The following is a 14,528-nucleotide window of genomic DNA, read 5'->3' on the forward strand; positions in this document are numbered from 1 at the left end:
GTTGGAGCTGATGATCTCTAAGGCCTTCTCCAACCTAATGATTCTATGAGGCAGGCTTCGCACTGCAGGCAGGCCCCTCCTACCGCAGGACAGTGCTCACCAAGCTCCCTGCAGCCCCGCAGCAAAGGCTCAGAGGGCCGACAGGGAGCCTTTTAAAAGTGATGCCCAACCACCCTACCACAAGAGGCGCCCTGCACAACCACTGCTGCAGTATTGGCTGCTTCTTGGTTAGAGTGTGACGTATGCCTGTCTGTGTCTGACTCTGTGTGCATCCATGTGTGTCTGTCTCTGTGTCTATCTGTGTGTCTGTCTGTCTGTGTGTATGTCTGTGTCTGAGTGTGTCTGTGTGTGTGTTTCTGTCTCTGTGTGTATCTGAGCATCTCTGTGTGTGCATGTATTTCATAGAATCATAGAATAGTTTGGGTTGGAAGGGACCTTAAAAGATCATCTAGTGCCAACCCCCCTGCCATGAGCAGGGACATCCCACTAGATCAAGCTGCTCAAGCTGTTCAAGGCACCTGGCCTTGAACACCTCCAGGGACAGGGCATCCACAACTTCCCTGGCTAACCTGTTCCAGTGTCTCCCCACTCTCATGGTGAAGAAATTCCTCCTTATGTCAAGCCTAAATCTGCCCCTCTCCAGTTTATACCCCTTCCCCCTTGTCCTATCTCTACAAGCTTTTGTGAATAGTCCCTTCCCAGCTTTTCCTGTAAGCTGCTTTCAGGTACTGGAAAGTCACTATAAGATCTCCTCGGAGCCTTCTCTTCTCCAGGCTGAACAAGCCCAACTTTTTCAGCCTGTACTTGCATAGGAGGTGCTCCAGCCCTCTGATCATCCTTGTAGCCCTCCCCTGGACCCATTTCAACAGTTCCATATCCTTCTTATGTTGAGAATTCCAGAACTGGACAAAATATTCCAGATGAGGTCTCACAAGAGAGGAATAGAGAGGCAGAATCACCTTCCTCGCCCTGCTGGCCACGCTTCTTTTGACGCAGCCCAGGATACAGTTGGCCTTCTGGGCTGCGAGCGCGCACTGCCGGCTCATGTTGAGCTTCTCATAGACTAGTACCCCCAAGTCCTTCTCTGCAGGGCAGCTCTCAATCACGCCGTCCCCCATCATGTGCTGAAATCGCGGATTGCCCCGACCCAGGTGCAGGACCTCGCACTTGGCCTTGTTGAATCTCACAAGGCTCACACAGCCCCACTTCTCCAGCCTGTCCAGGCGCCTCTGGATAACATCTCATCCTGGTGTGGCAACCTCACCACTCAGCTTGGGCGGCGGTTGCCACGGTAACCGGGGGAGTGGGGGTGGGTGGGACGATACCCGGAAATGAGAAGGCGCCGAGGAACGCCCGGCGGGTGGGCGGGCCTTACGCACGCACGCATGTACGTGAGCACGTAGGCGCACGCACGCACCCCTCCCTCCTTCTCTCTACCTGCCTCTTCCCCCCACCCCCCGCGGGCGGCCGGCGGTTGCCGGGGCGATCGGTCTCTTAAAGGGCCCGCGGGGGACGCGATGGCCGGGCCCGGCGGGGGCGGCGGGTCTCCTCGGCGGGGGCGTCGGGGCGAGTGAGGGCGCGGGGATGGCGGGCGGGGCGGCGCCGCACAGCGTGTGCATGGTGTCCGACTTCTTCTACCCCAACATGGGCGGCGTGGAGAGCCACGTGTACCAGCTGTCCCAGTGCCTGATCGAGCGCGGCCACAAGGTGCTGGTGGTCACCCACGCCTACGGCCGCCGCAAGGGCGTCCGCTACCTCACCAACGGGCTGAAGGTCTACTATCTGCCCCTGAAGGTGATGTACAACCAGTCCACGGCCACCACGCTGTTCCACAGCCTGCCCCTGCTCAGGTACATCTTCGCGAGGGAGAGGGTCACCGTGGTCCACGCCCACAGCTCCTTCTCCGCCATGGCCCACGACGCCCTCTTCCACGCCAAGACCATGGGGCTGCGGACCGTCTTCACGGACCACTCCCTCTTCGGGTTCGCCGACGTCAGCTCGGTGCTCACCAACAAGCTTCTGACGGTGTCCCTCTGCGATACCAACCACATCATCTGCGTCTCTTACACGAGTAAGGAGAACACGGTGCTGCGAGCGGCCTTGGACCCTCGGATAGTCTCCGTCATCCCCAACGCCGTCGATCCCACAGATTTCACTCCGGACCCGTCAAGGAGGGATGACAGTACAGTAACGATTGTTGTTGTCAGCAGACTCGTTTACAGAAAAGGTAATGGGGTATTAAGTTTAGGCTGAGCATTAGGAAAAAAAAAATCACAGAAAGGGTCGTTGGGCACTGGCAGAGGATGCCCAGGGAGGTGGTTGAGTCACCTTCCCTGGAGGTGTTTAAGGCATGGGTGGACGAGGTGCTGAGGGGCATGGTTTAGTGTTTGATAGGAATGGTTGGACTTGATGATCTGGTGGGTCTCTTCCAACCTGATGATTCTATGAGTCTATGAAGTTCATTTCCAAAGATAATGTGGTTATTTTGGTTATTTTTGTTCTTTAGGGTATGGTAGGAAAGGTCTTGATGAGTTACCGCTTACGCTGTATCTGTGGTATGGATTGGCTTTTAAAAGGGATTTGTAAGGTGGCACTGTTATCCTTGGTATGGATTGGATTTTAAATGGAAGTCATAAGGTGATGGTTCTGAGCTTTTGTGTCTGTGTGTTCGAGAAGAAGAAATGTACTTTTTAGTTTGTGTGTGTTGGGTTCTTCTGCAATCTTGAAGACACTGAATATCGAAATTTGTAAAATGTAAGGCTTGGCTTACGTTTGGGATATGTTTTAGGTCCTGATCGATGTAGTCTGTGAGAAAAGTTTTAGCTGTTTTTTATTTAACCGAGGAACAGCAATGTAAGTGATTAGTTTGTTTTCATATTCATCTCCTAAAACATCACAGGTTGTCTTTTCTGCAGAATTTTGTGTAACTGCGTAGCTGTCTTCAAGAGGCCTTGATCTTTTCTTGAATAGAGTTACAGCGGTAGGCTATGTAATGATGAGTTCTAAAATCAAATGCAATAATGGCTTGCCTTAAACTTTCTACTTTAGGTATAGATTTGCTTAGTGGCATAATTCCTGAGCTCTGTCAGAAATACCCGGAGTTACATTTCGTAGTTGGAGGGGAAGGACCAAAACGCATCGTATTGGAAGAAGTCCGGGAAAGATACCAGCTACATGACAGGTTTGTTCTATGCATATCTATGACCCTTGAATGTAGTTTAAGGATGGGAAAAACACCCTTTCTGCCTGCTTCCCTCCCTCCATTAAAAAACCTCCCAAAACTTGAGTCTGTAGAAGATGAGAACTACTGAAGGCAATGCAGATAGACCAGACACCAGCTGAGGACTTGCAGAGTCGAGTGTGAATCCTGCAAGTTAATTCATAAGAATAGACCATGTATGAACCTTCACTTGAGCTGGAAAAAAGCTGACTTAGATATAAGTTTCATATTCCTCTCTTGCTTGGATCACATATTACCATATGACTTAAGGTGTTAGACAGGTAGTCCCACTGCTGCTTGTGAGGATGACTGCTAGTAGTTTATTTTATTATTTCATTTTGAAACTCTTTAGGGTAGTGCTTATCTAATACCTGTTATTGTCCTACTACAAACCTGTTCCCTGGTGCTACTGTGTTGCCAAGATGTTTCTGTGATGTATATGCATTGGTGTGTTCTTTTGGTTTTTTTTTCTTGTTTTGTCAAAGACAGTTTAGTGTGGCAAGGACAAGAGTCATATTTTTTCCATTTTCTTTTCTCTGTTTTCTGTTGCCTGTCCTGTACTTCAGTCAGTGATTTCTCTGATAAAATTGTTGGTTAGTATCATTCTTATTTTGCCCTTTTTTGTTTCCCAGTATCTCTTCGAAATAATAGATCCTTACCATTGTATTCAAATTGCTTTCTCCCTTCCCTCTCAGACTTTCAGAAAGTTCATTTAATAGATCTAAAAACAGAAAGGGTGACAAATCTTAATTATTAACAGCACAATGAAGCTATGTTCTCTTACAGAAGTAGAAAGCTCAGTAGCAATGTTTTGAAAATAGTTGCCATTAAAACAAATGGAGCAACTTCTCTCAACTTTATTTTCAGAAGTTTCTTTTAGTGTGAAAATAAGCAGAATCTTCTATTTCTTTATTGTTGAAAAAAATTGGAGAAAACGAAACAAAGGTTTCTCTGTTTGTTCTCTCACTGTAGAAGTGAACCATTGATATATTTATCAGAATATGCATAACCCCATACAGTGTTTGGGATTGCAGTCCAAATCTAGTTTTTCTCTCTTTTTCTTATTTTTTTTTTCCTTATTTTTTTTCTTACGTACAGGGTACGTCTCCTAGGAGCCTTGGAGCACCAGGATGTTAGAAATGTTCTAGTTCAGGGGCACATTTTTCTCAACACTTCCCTCACTGAGGCCTTTTGTATGGCAATTGTGGAAGCAGCAAGCTGTGGCTTACAGGTAACAAAAAAAGTAGATCTCGACTATCTAGAACGCATGTATCTATTTTAAACAAAGTTAATGATTTAAATAATACTTGCTTGTAACATTTGATTTCATCCGAGGTTCTCTCTTTACAAAGGTGAGCAAATATTATCCCCATTTACAGATCACCTGGAAGCTGAGACAGAAGGGTTAACCGAAACTGCTTAAGCTGCCAGAAGAAACTTGTGCAGAATTGGGAATAACATGTAGATCTCCTAACTCTCAGTTCTCTGAACTAACCAGACTGCCTCTCCAAAATGCTGTTTTGTATGTACTCCTTTACAGAGTTTTGGGGTAGCTGATATCCGTGAAGGTTCTTTTTGACGTTACTTTTAAGAGAAACTGCAGAAAAATGACTCATAAGCATGGATAACTGGTCAGTCAGGCATATTACATTACAAGACTAAACCATTGTACTACAACTGTTTTCTTCCTGCACCGAGAACTGACATTTGTCTTCTTATTGTTAACTGAGATAGTATTTGCCTTGCCATGTAGGGATTCAAGATAAGAATTGCAAAGAGAAAACAGTAAAAGCCCTGTCTGCTAATTTACAGCGCAGACTGACAACTTGAAAAAAGTTAAATGAAGAGCCATAAAGAACTGTTCCTCACATTAAAATGTAAAGAAACTTTTTTAAGAAGACAGACAGATGTAACTAATACACAAGAGAATGGGAGGGACATTTTTTTAACCCAAATAGCTTTTGACAGTACTTATTACCTAGTGATGGTAGTTATTCCCCTCATCTGTTTTCCTCTCTGGAAGTGAGTGAGTTCTGCAGTTTTCTTACTGCTGCCTGCTGTTTAAAGGTGATTGTGTAATGTGAGTCTTAGTAATTCCTGATTGCCCTTTAAAAATAATAATTCAGATGAAAACTAATGAATTTATAAAGAGATCCTTGTAAATATTTAATAGCCTAAAAGCTAGTGTGAACTTAAGGCTGATGTGGTAAAACTGTTCTCCTCAATTAGAGGTAACAGTTTTTGTGAGGGGCTGTGGAGAAGAAGTCCAAAATGTGGTTACACAGATTGAGTTGTGTACTGTGACAAACACTTTTAGGAAAGATTTCTCAAAAACCGCTCCTTAAACCAAGTGCTTGATTTTTATCATGCTACCAAACAATCATTCTGAACATATTTAAAGGTAATCTGCTATGCTAGGTCTTTTCTAGGACCTAGGCTTTTAGTTCACATACAGGTAAAATTCCCGAAGTATGACATCAGCCTTTGCCTTCATGGCAACCACTCCTTATCACAGAATCACAGAATAACCAGGTTGGAAGAGACCCACCGGATCATTGAGTCCAACCGTTCCCATCAAACACTAAACCGTATCCCTCAGCACCTCATCCACCCGTGCCTTAAACACCTCCAGGGAAGGTGACTCAACCACCTCCCTGCTTCACCCCACCCCACCCCACCCTGCCTCGTTCTTAAGTGCTGAATCTGAACAGTGTTATAGTATTGGTATCTATTTTATTGTTATGCAGCATATATGCTATTTCTTTGTTTCTTTCAAAGGTGGTGAGCACAAGAGTTGGTGGGATTCCTGAGGTGCTTCCAGAAAATCTCATTATTTTATGTGAGCCCTCCGTAAAATCTTTGTGTGATGGATTAGAAAAAGCTATTGCCCAGCTCAGATCAGGAACACTACCATCTCCAGAAACTGTTCATAATAAAGTAAAGACCTTTTATACCTGGAGGAATGTAGCAGAGAGAACTGAGAAAGTATGTATAAACACTTCTTTTAAATTCTCTTGAAGTACATTTCTGAAACAGCTACTTATTTCAAGCATTACTATGTATGTTCTCTATCTAATGTTTCAGTGTATTTTTTCAGTGTTACCTGTCAAACACACCTGTTTTGGTGTGTTTGACACATATATATATCCCGAATAGGTGATTTTTTTTGTTTGCACTTTTCCAATGTTGTAACTACTGCTAAGTGTTCTGAAGAACAGCCTAAATCTTTAGTTACCTTTCTACTCGTATTTTTTCCCAATCTTCACAACTTTTCTGGCATAACTTGAAAACATTAGATGTATGAAAAGGAAAAGACAGAGTTCATGATTAAGTTTTATCTGCCATGCGCTAGCAAGTGGTTTAAAGCTATGAGGGGTAGTTTAATGCCAATGCACTGAACAAAGCTGAATTTACATAAGCTGTGGATGTAGTGAGAATAATTATCACACTTTTGAGATAGTATTTCAGAAGAACTGCACTTCAGTGTACAAACTCTGCCATTATTAAGGAATGTTAACTGCAGTAATGTTATAAACACCTGTGGAGATCTGTCATTTCTGACTTCAGCCCCTGTGTTTTGGGCAAGAGAGTAGCTAAATCTCATGCCTCTTAATTACATTGTAGACTTCTCAGATATATATCTCTTATAAGACTCCTTAAAATATCACCTACAACCAGTTGTTTTATCACTTTCAAGTACTGTCAGTACAATTCATTTTATGATTTTTGTAACTGCAAGCAAAATTTCAGTTGCAAAATCTTTATAAAAGTTAGTCTAGATTTCTTTTTCCTTTGTAGCCCTATCTTAAAGAAAAACCTAAAACTCTGTGAAGAAAAATGTTGGTATAATTGGAAGAAGTAGGCATGGAACTAACGTTATACAAAAGATAGTTGTTTGTTAGCTCGTTAAGTTACCTGTGGGATGAAGTCTGTAATGTTCTCATGAAAAAAACTCTGTATCCTTTAAGCATTTTGAGTGGTAGGTAGTAGGTATTTATGTTTCTGTTCTATGAAACACGGGACTATAATTATTTTTTGTAGTGGTTGTGGTTATTATGTATGTTAAATAATTAGTAGCATGTATTTGCTTTTCATATTCATTGAACTTGGAGTTTTATTAAGAATTACTAGTGTTTATTTTAAATAAAAATCAGTACCGTATTGCAATTTGCTTGAGTGTTCAGATACAGGGATTTGGAAGACTGCCAGCTCATAAAGGAGTTAATCCATCTTTGTGTTGAAAATCTGGTAATTGCATGTTCAGACTCTTCCTGTGACTGGTATGACTATTGGATTAGAACCCACTCAATTAGTTAAAAAAACCCTGACCCTCTCTGCATAAGGTTATTAAAGACAAATTATGCAGCCTTCCTATTTAAGAAAATATTCTTTGTGTCTGTCCAAAAAAAAAGTGAAACATTTCCTTTTTCTTCTTCAATAAATTAATGGTATTTCTAAAACAGCACTTATAAATCAACACTTAAAATTCATAAATTTTTTTGGGTTATATCTGTCCCACCTAGTCATTAGGAATAGGTAATTTATTTCTCACACTAACAACAATGTACTGTCTGATTTTCTGAGGTATAAGCAACATCATTTTAAGATATAGTTTCCTATTTCTTCTCCTTTTAGGTATATGACAGGGTCGCAGATGAAGTGGTTTTATCTATGGCTGAGCGACTTAACAGACTAATGTCTCACTGTGGCCCAGTGACTGGATGTATTTTTGCTCTTTTTGCTGTTCTGAACTTCCTTTTCTTGGCATTTCTGCGGTGGATGACTCCAGATTCTGCTATTGATGTTGCAATAGATGCCACAGGACCTAAAGGTGCATGGACTAAACAGAATTTTTTTGGGAAAAAAGGAAGAGTTAAAGAAGAATTTTCAAACTCCTAAAATGCTCAGATGGACAGGAAAGAATGCGCCACTCGGTAAAGGTGTTAATTCTTGCTGATAGAGACGTTGCTCTTAAAATTCTTCAGTTTCTTTCTGAAGTTCTTGGAAAGAAACTTGCTTAAATGTGCTACCTCAATTTAGGATTATGTTTTAATTTAGTTTTGGATTCACTCAAATTCATGGGCATCTTGCACTGAAAGCTGGGAGGAGAACATGGGTTTTTATGTGTCAAAAGCCTTTGAGACAAAAATACAGGGTTTTTCTCAGCAGCTTGAATATTACAGAAAGTGACTGTAAACTTTAGTGGTATTTGGGAAAGCAAACCAAAAATTATTAGTTTACAGTAGTCCCTGCTGATTCTTGATATTTACTGTGATTTTTATTTTGAGACCAGTTTAAAAATACTTGATTAAAAAGCCAACAAATACACCTTTTCTCTCCTATGACAAAAATGGCACTTGGAATTAGTCATGAAGTCCATTAACATGGAAGTTTCAGAGACTTAGTTCTAACATTTGTGTCCCAGTGACGGTGTTTTGTTTCCATAGCGTTATTATTTTGAAGATCTTGCCTAGTTCCAGTGGGATCATCCTATTGCTAAATCAGAACTCCATAACAAACTTCTAATATTTTCAGAGGTGCTAAATTTGTTCTGTTAACTTACATGTGTGAAGTTTATGTAAAGCTTACGGTGGTTTTTTTAAGTACGTAGGTGAAGAAATTATGTTGTTTAGAGATAATACAGCCTTCAGAAACAGCTCAGGCCTGAAAACTCCTCCAGCAGACTACGCCAAAGTGCATGGCACTTGTGTGTATACACACATGAGAGAGAAATGTGTGAAGGGCTTTACAAGCACCATCGTGCTCACACACACTCTCTCCCTTCCCACCTCCCCTTATTTTTCTTCTCTTTTTTTTTTTTTTCTTTTTCCTTCCTCTCAACGCCTGACCAGAATGGCTTTTTTGCCCATGTCTGGGAGGGACAGTGTTTAGTCTGTGTGATTTCCCTTAGAAACACATCAGTGACTCTGTCACACAGGTTCTACAAGTGAAATCTTGGGTAGACATCCCTCAACTGGAAATAACCAATAGGTATGCTTTTCATGGAGAGAAAACAACAGGAAAAAAGCGGCTCTTTGTATCTGTTAGCAGTCCTAAGTAATCTATACCTGGGACAATAGGCGGCACAACATGCGAACAGATGTGTGAGAGGAGGCATTTATCTCACAAATGTCCACCACCTCTAAAATTCCCTCCTACCTAATGCACTGAGTTATTTTTTTTTCAAGCATCACTGAAAACTAAAAATTATTTGATGGCTCTTAAGTATTAAGTAGCATCGGACACTTAATATTAAAAACTGTGCAATGTGAAAATACTATATTCAAACTCTTCAAGGGCAGTATTTAAAGGACACCTTCTCTCAATGTCATTTTGTTTGTGTAGAGATGTAGATACCCTAACATCTGATATTTTATAATTTCATTGAACATATTTTCATGAAACACAGAAAGGTAATGTGAAATAAATGCCATATATAAAGTATTTTCTTTTACTAGAATTTTTAGCCTTTGATATGTAATGTATGCAATTGTATTATAATGTGGATTTTTCAAGCTCTACACTAAAACTGGAGGGCAGCTAAAATGGTGCCACAGAGATTATGGCTCAATGGGTGGAATTACAGTAACGTTTTACTTTTTTTTTTTTTTTTCTAATAACATTCAAGCTTATAATAGCTTTTTAAAAACACTGATTATCATTCCAGGGAAATGTTTTATATATAAAGATACATTTTTAATAGTATTTTAATCATTCTGTTTTGTTTCTTTTTGGTTTCTTGCAACATCTACAGACACAAATCAAATTTTCCACAGGATTGTGAGAGTCTATTCTAAACACTTCTCTCTTCTTTTTTGGAACACTGTGTACCTATGAATAGCATAATAAAACATTGTAACAATCTTGTTTACAAGACAGATTTACAGTTTGTCTATAAGTTTATTTACTTTTCTGTAAAAAGATTGGTGTTTTTCATTAATATGTGTGAGCATCTGCTTAGAAAGCACAGAAATAGAGGCTAGACTGCTACTTCTCAGCACTGTTAGTTGGATTTATTATGAGAAGGGTGACTAAAAAAAATTCTGCACAAACTGACACAAAAATTTAATCATAACTACACCTATGTTGTTTCTTGAGTAATACAACTTATATTGCACAAAACTCTTAGTGAGACTGATTGAGTTACCTGCCTTGCGCAGTGGAGTAAAGGATGATGTCTCTGAATCATTCACCATCTTAAAAAGCATCAGTGAGTGAAAAGGAATAGTTTAAATAAAATAATCTAAATAATAAAAACCTGAGCAGAGATAAGGACTGCATTTTAGTAATATGTATTTAGAAATTAACAAAATAACTATTTAAAAAATCTAAAATGTTTCGGTTGTACTTGTGGGTAACATATGATCATTGTGAAATATTAAGGAAATGTTACCAAATACGGAGTGAGGCTGAGTAATGTCTTGCATGGAATAAAGCCTGTGTGGAGGTGGAGGAAACACCCAAAAATGGTCCATACAGAACATCCACCTCCTTTCACAGAAGACGCCATAGATCCACAATGAAATTCCATCCCACAGGAACAAGGAGAAACTATGTTTCCAATACATTATGTGCAGACACTGTGAATTAAGGTATAGACAGTGTGGTAAATGAAAATTGTGTGTTAAACCAGAACAAGTATCAAGTAAAGTATGAATTTAAGATTTGTCTTTCAGACTGTGTTTTAGTGGGTGTGGATAGATCTGTAAGAAAATAAATGCACTGTAATGTACTTATTTTTGTTGTCAAGTTTTTCTGCATCTTTTTAAAATAAACTTACTATATCCCCTTTTGATATTTATTTCTCTTATTTTTTGTAATATATGTTTAGGCTTACGAACAAATAATTATAAAATTGCATCTTTTTCATGCTCTGGTAAAATACAGACTTTATGTAAATAGGTATAAGAACAATTAATCTTAAAATGATTTTACAAACTTGTTTTAAATTAAAAAGATAAATATTTTAATGTTTGATTTGTTATATAATGTTGATATTAGTTGAATATTTGATTAAACTGCTCACATTGCATTTACTATACATCTTTTATGACACTATGTGAACTTCCACCATTTTTCCTAATTACTTTAGCATTGATGTAGTTGGAGAAAAGATGGATATTTTTTGTTAAGGGAACAAAACTAAAACCAAATGCAGATAGGCATCTGAATTTACTGTTGTAATGAAATTGTGCATTTCTCTTGTAAACTTGACAGATAAATTGGATTGTTTGCAGATTCTGACTTGCTTCAACACTGACATAACTAGAGATGATATTGGTGTGGGATTCTCTGAACTATAACTGCATAAGCCGGTTGTCTCGTACTCATCAGTTCTTGAAGCTGGTTATTTAATCGGAAAGGACTGGTGGCATGCAGCTAGAGAAGGAGGCATCCCCTGTTAGCAGAGGTCATGGAGGCAGACAGGGGGAAATTAATTACCTTCTGGAGTTTGCCATGTTTCTCCCAGGCAGCAGCAGGAGTTCAGACAACCACGCCTTATGTGGCGCGATGGGCAGTGAATGGTTGAGACGAATACCACTTCTGCCTGTGTGAGAGCAAGCAGTGAGTCACTACATACCTCCCTTTTTAAAAGCAGGAGTGCTGCAAGTGTCCTTACTTAAGTATTCATATGAGGCAAGGCTTGTATGGGAAGAAAAGTCATTTATTAGATCGATCTGATAGAAAAGAAATAGCTAGTATCCATACACCTTTGAGATAAAGGGTTTCTATCTTCTCCCCTCCCCCCAGTTGTCTTACTTTGATTTAAATGTATTTGATACTCAGACTCTCAACTATGTACATTAGAAATACACTGCTGTAATTCAAAGTGTCTAGCATGAGAATAGACCAATAACTCTTATAATTTCTTTAAGTAAAGGATCCCTCTAATCTTTCTTTCCTTGCCAAATTTTTCAGGTCAGTTAAGGTGGACTGTTGTGAAAATGAGTTGTTTTCTAAGCTGGACTGCCTTTTCTTTTATGCTTCTTCCCTGCATGCTTATAAATGAAGGGTATATGAACATTAGCTTTCTAGTTCTTTGAAGGATCTAGCTGAACTACTTCTATTCATTCACCATCTCATAAAAATTTATTGAAGGATTTGTACATTTTCTGGATATTTTGATTTGACAATTTAGTAATTACTGATTCATGGAGTAGTTTGGGAATTCTGCAGAAGTTCTCAATAAGGCATGTTTCTTTTCTATGGAGGGCTAACTTGTTCACTCCAGTCTGTCAGTGGAATTGTATAATCCATTTTGTTCAACTCACAACAATTCTGCCCAAAACAAGGGAGGAAAGTTGAGATTCCTGTTTCTTTATTGTCGCTGCTCTTCCGTTGTGTTTTGTCTGTTGTTATGCCTAAAATATGTTTTTCACCTTTGTTTTGCTTCAAAAATACCAAATGTTTCCCAGTGATCGCACCAGATCTTGCCCTGGCTTACCTGGCTACCACCTTCACCAGTATTAATACTTCTCACCATGCTGTTTAGCCGTCTTCCCACTGATGATTTTGTTTTAATTCATTGCAGCCCTTTTCCTAGTGTTCTTGTATACTAAAAGCAGATTAAGAGATTACATGAGCTTTTCTTAAATGACTCCATCATTTGACTAAAAATCTTTAGTTGCCTTGTTCTGAAGCCAAGAGGGTGATTTTGCTACTGCTCAAATGGACTGTCCTTCTGGAAAAGTCATGTTACTGTGACTGCTTCCAAGTGACCAAATTTCCTCCTGGCATTTTAGACCACGTGGAGAGCTCTTCAGTATTATTGGAAATTCACCTTTCTTTAGGGATAAGAGAATTTCAGTGGAAATCACATGATGTCCAGTTTCTTGAATTTTTCTGAGGGTTGTGGGCTTGTACAATTCTACTAACTACGTGGCAGGCTGATCATGAAAGAAGATCTCTTTTACAAACTAAACTTTGTTTTCTGGCCTTTCTCTATAAAGGCAATCTTCGTTCTTGCTTATGTCCTATTGAGTGACAATTTTCTAGATACTGCATGAGAAAGATTTCTCTATCATTTAAGCTGATGTTTTCTTTGTAATGTTCCTAATCTTCTTTTCTCTTTATTCTTTTTCTCTGCATCCTATATTCTGTTCTTTACACCCTTTGCCATTCCTCTGGCTTCAAAAGAATTGTTTTCTTTATCTAATATTTTTCTAGGGCTAACTGACCATCCCGTTTTTGGTCCCTGTTTGTTTGCTAATTTCTCCTTTTTGTTTACCTGTTGAGCAAACTTTGTAGTTTTTCTCTTTTTCTTTAACTGAACTTCTCTTGCCGTGTAATCCATGTCTTTAGCTGTCTTGTCCCATGGCGAACAGTATTAAAAGTGCCTAAAAATAGGCAATTAACTTCTTTTGGATTCATAGGTGTTACAGTTTCTACAGGTATATTATCTTGCTGTGGAAGGAAAGGTGTACATAATATTTATGAAAGGTGTCAAGTTACTGGCAAAAATGTAATACCTTGGTTTAATTCAGAATGGTAGAAAAATTGGTTCACTTGAAAAATGAAAAAGTAGCTTGGCATGTTTTCTTCAGTCTATCCATGCATGTTTTGTATAGCATTCTGGTGCATCTGGGGGGGAAAAGAGCTGAAGACAGTAACGTACTAAACCAGATGTATTTTTACAAAACAAAATAAATTGCATCTAAAATGTCCAGGGGAATAATTTTCTGTAAAATTTCTTCCTGCATATCTACCATCTCCTTGGGGTCCCAAAAGGAGAGTCATCCTGCGCTTTCCCTTGACAGGTGTGCAAATTGAAGGGTAAGAGAACCTGGGCAAAGAGGAGATTCAAAGAAATAAATCTCCATCCTTCTGTACGTGTAGAAAATAGGAATCAAGAAAAGTTTAAATGAAAAGGAAACAAAGCATTCTACATAAGTTGAATTAATTACATACAGAAAAAATACTCTGTTCTCTATGGAAGCCATGAGCCTTCAAAAGGGCAGTTAAAGAAAGGGTACATCTTCTGTTTCTAATATTACACCTTTGAATCAATATTTCCATTCTTTCAAAACAGTACGATGCTGCTTGCAAAAGGTAATAATGGAAGCAATTCTTCATCCCAGAGTGACAGAAAATACCAATGTTATCACATGTTTCTGATTACACACTTTCAATGTATTTTTACTCTTCTAGAGCAGCATTGACTTCTTAGTCTTGGCTTTGAATATGTGTGGGTTTGTTTCAGATTCTTTCATGATAATGCTTTTCTTTGATACGCTTGCCTTTGTTCTGCATCTGAGCATCAGCAAGGCCTATTATCAAGACAGGATTTTGCAGCATCCCTGTACAATTT

General features: G+C 39.4%; 1 protein-coding gene across 1 annotated transcript; it reads left to right on the plus strand.

The window, feature by feature from the left end:
* The first annotated feature begins 1,604 nt into the window (after positions 1 to 1,604).
* Positions 1,605 to 11,003, plus strand: PIGA (phosphatidylinositol glycan anchor biosynthesis class A). Its single transcript, XM_069874855.1, has 5 exons — positions 1,605 to 2,227; positions 3,049 to 3,181; positions 4,319 to 4,451; positions 5,999 to 6,205; positions 7,856 to 11,003. Exons 1-5 carry the CDS (start codon positions 1,618 to 1,620, stop codon positions 8,117 to 8,119), a joined length of 1,347 nt encoding a protein of 448 aa, XP_069730956.1. The 5' UTR covers positions 1,605 to 1,617; the 3' UTR covers positions 8,120 to 11,003.
* The last annotated feature ends 3,525 nt before the right edge of the window (positions 11,004 to 14,528 follow it).

Source organism: Phaenicophaeus curvirostris, chromosome 1, assembly GCF_032191515.1.
Source record: "Phaenicophaeus curvirostris isolate KB17595 chromosome 1, BPBGC_Pcur_1.0, whole genome shotgun sequence".
Classification (NCBI taxonomy): Eukaryota; Metazoa; Chordata; class Aves; order Cuculiformes; family Cuculidae; genus Phaenicophaeus; species Phaenicophaeus curvirostris.

Bases quoted from the DNA above. Each gene is read 5' to 3' on its own strand.
- PIGA (XM_069874855.1), top strand. From the start codon at position 1,618: ATGGTGTCCGACTTCTTCTACCCCAACATGGGCGGCGTGGAGAGCCAC. The intron at 2,228-3,048 runs GTAATGGGGTAT...TTTCTACTTTAG, and splicing joins CAGACTCGTTTACAGAAAAG to GTATAGATTTGCTTAGTGGC. The intron at 6,206-7,855 runs GTATGTATAAAC...TTCTCCTTTTAG, and splicing joins TAGCAGAGAGAACTGAGAAA to GTATATGACAGGGTCGCAGA.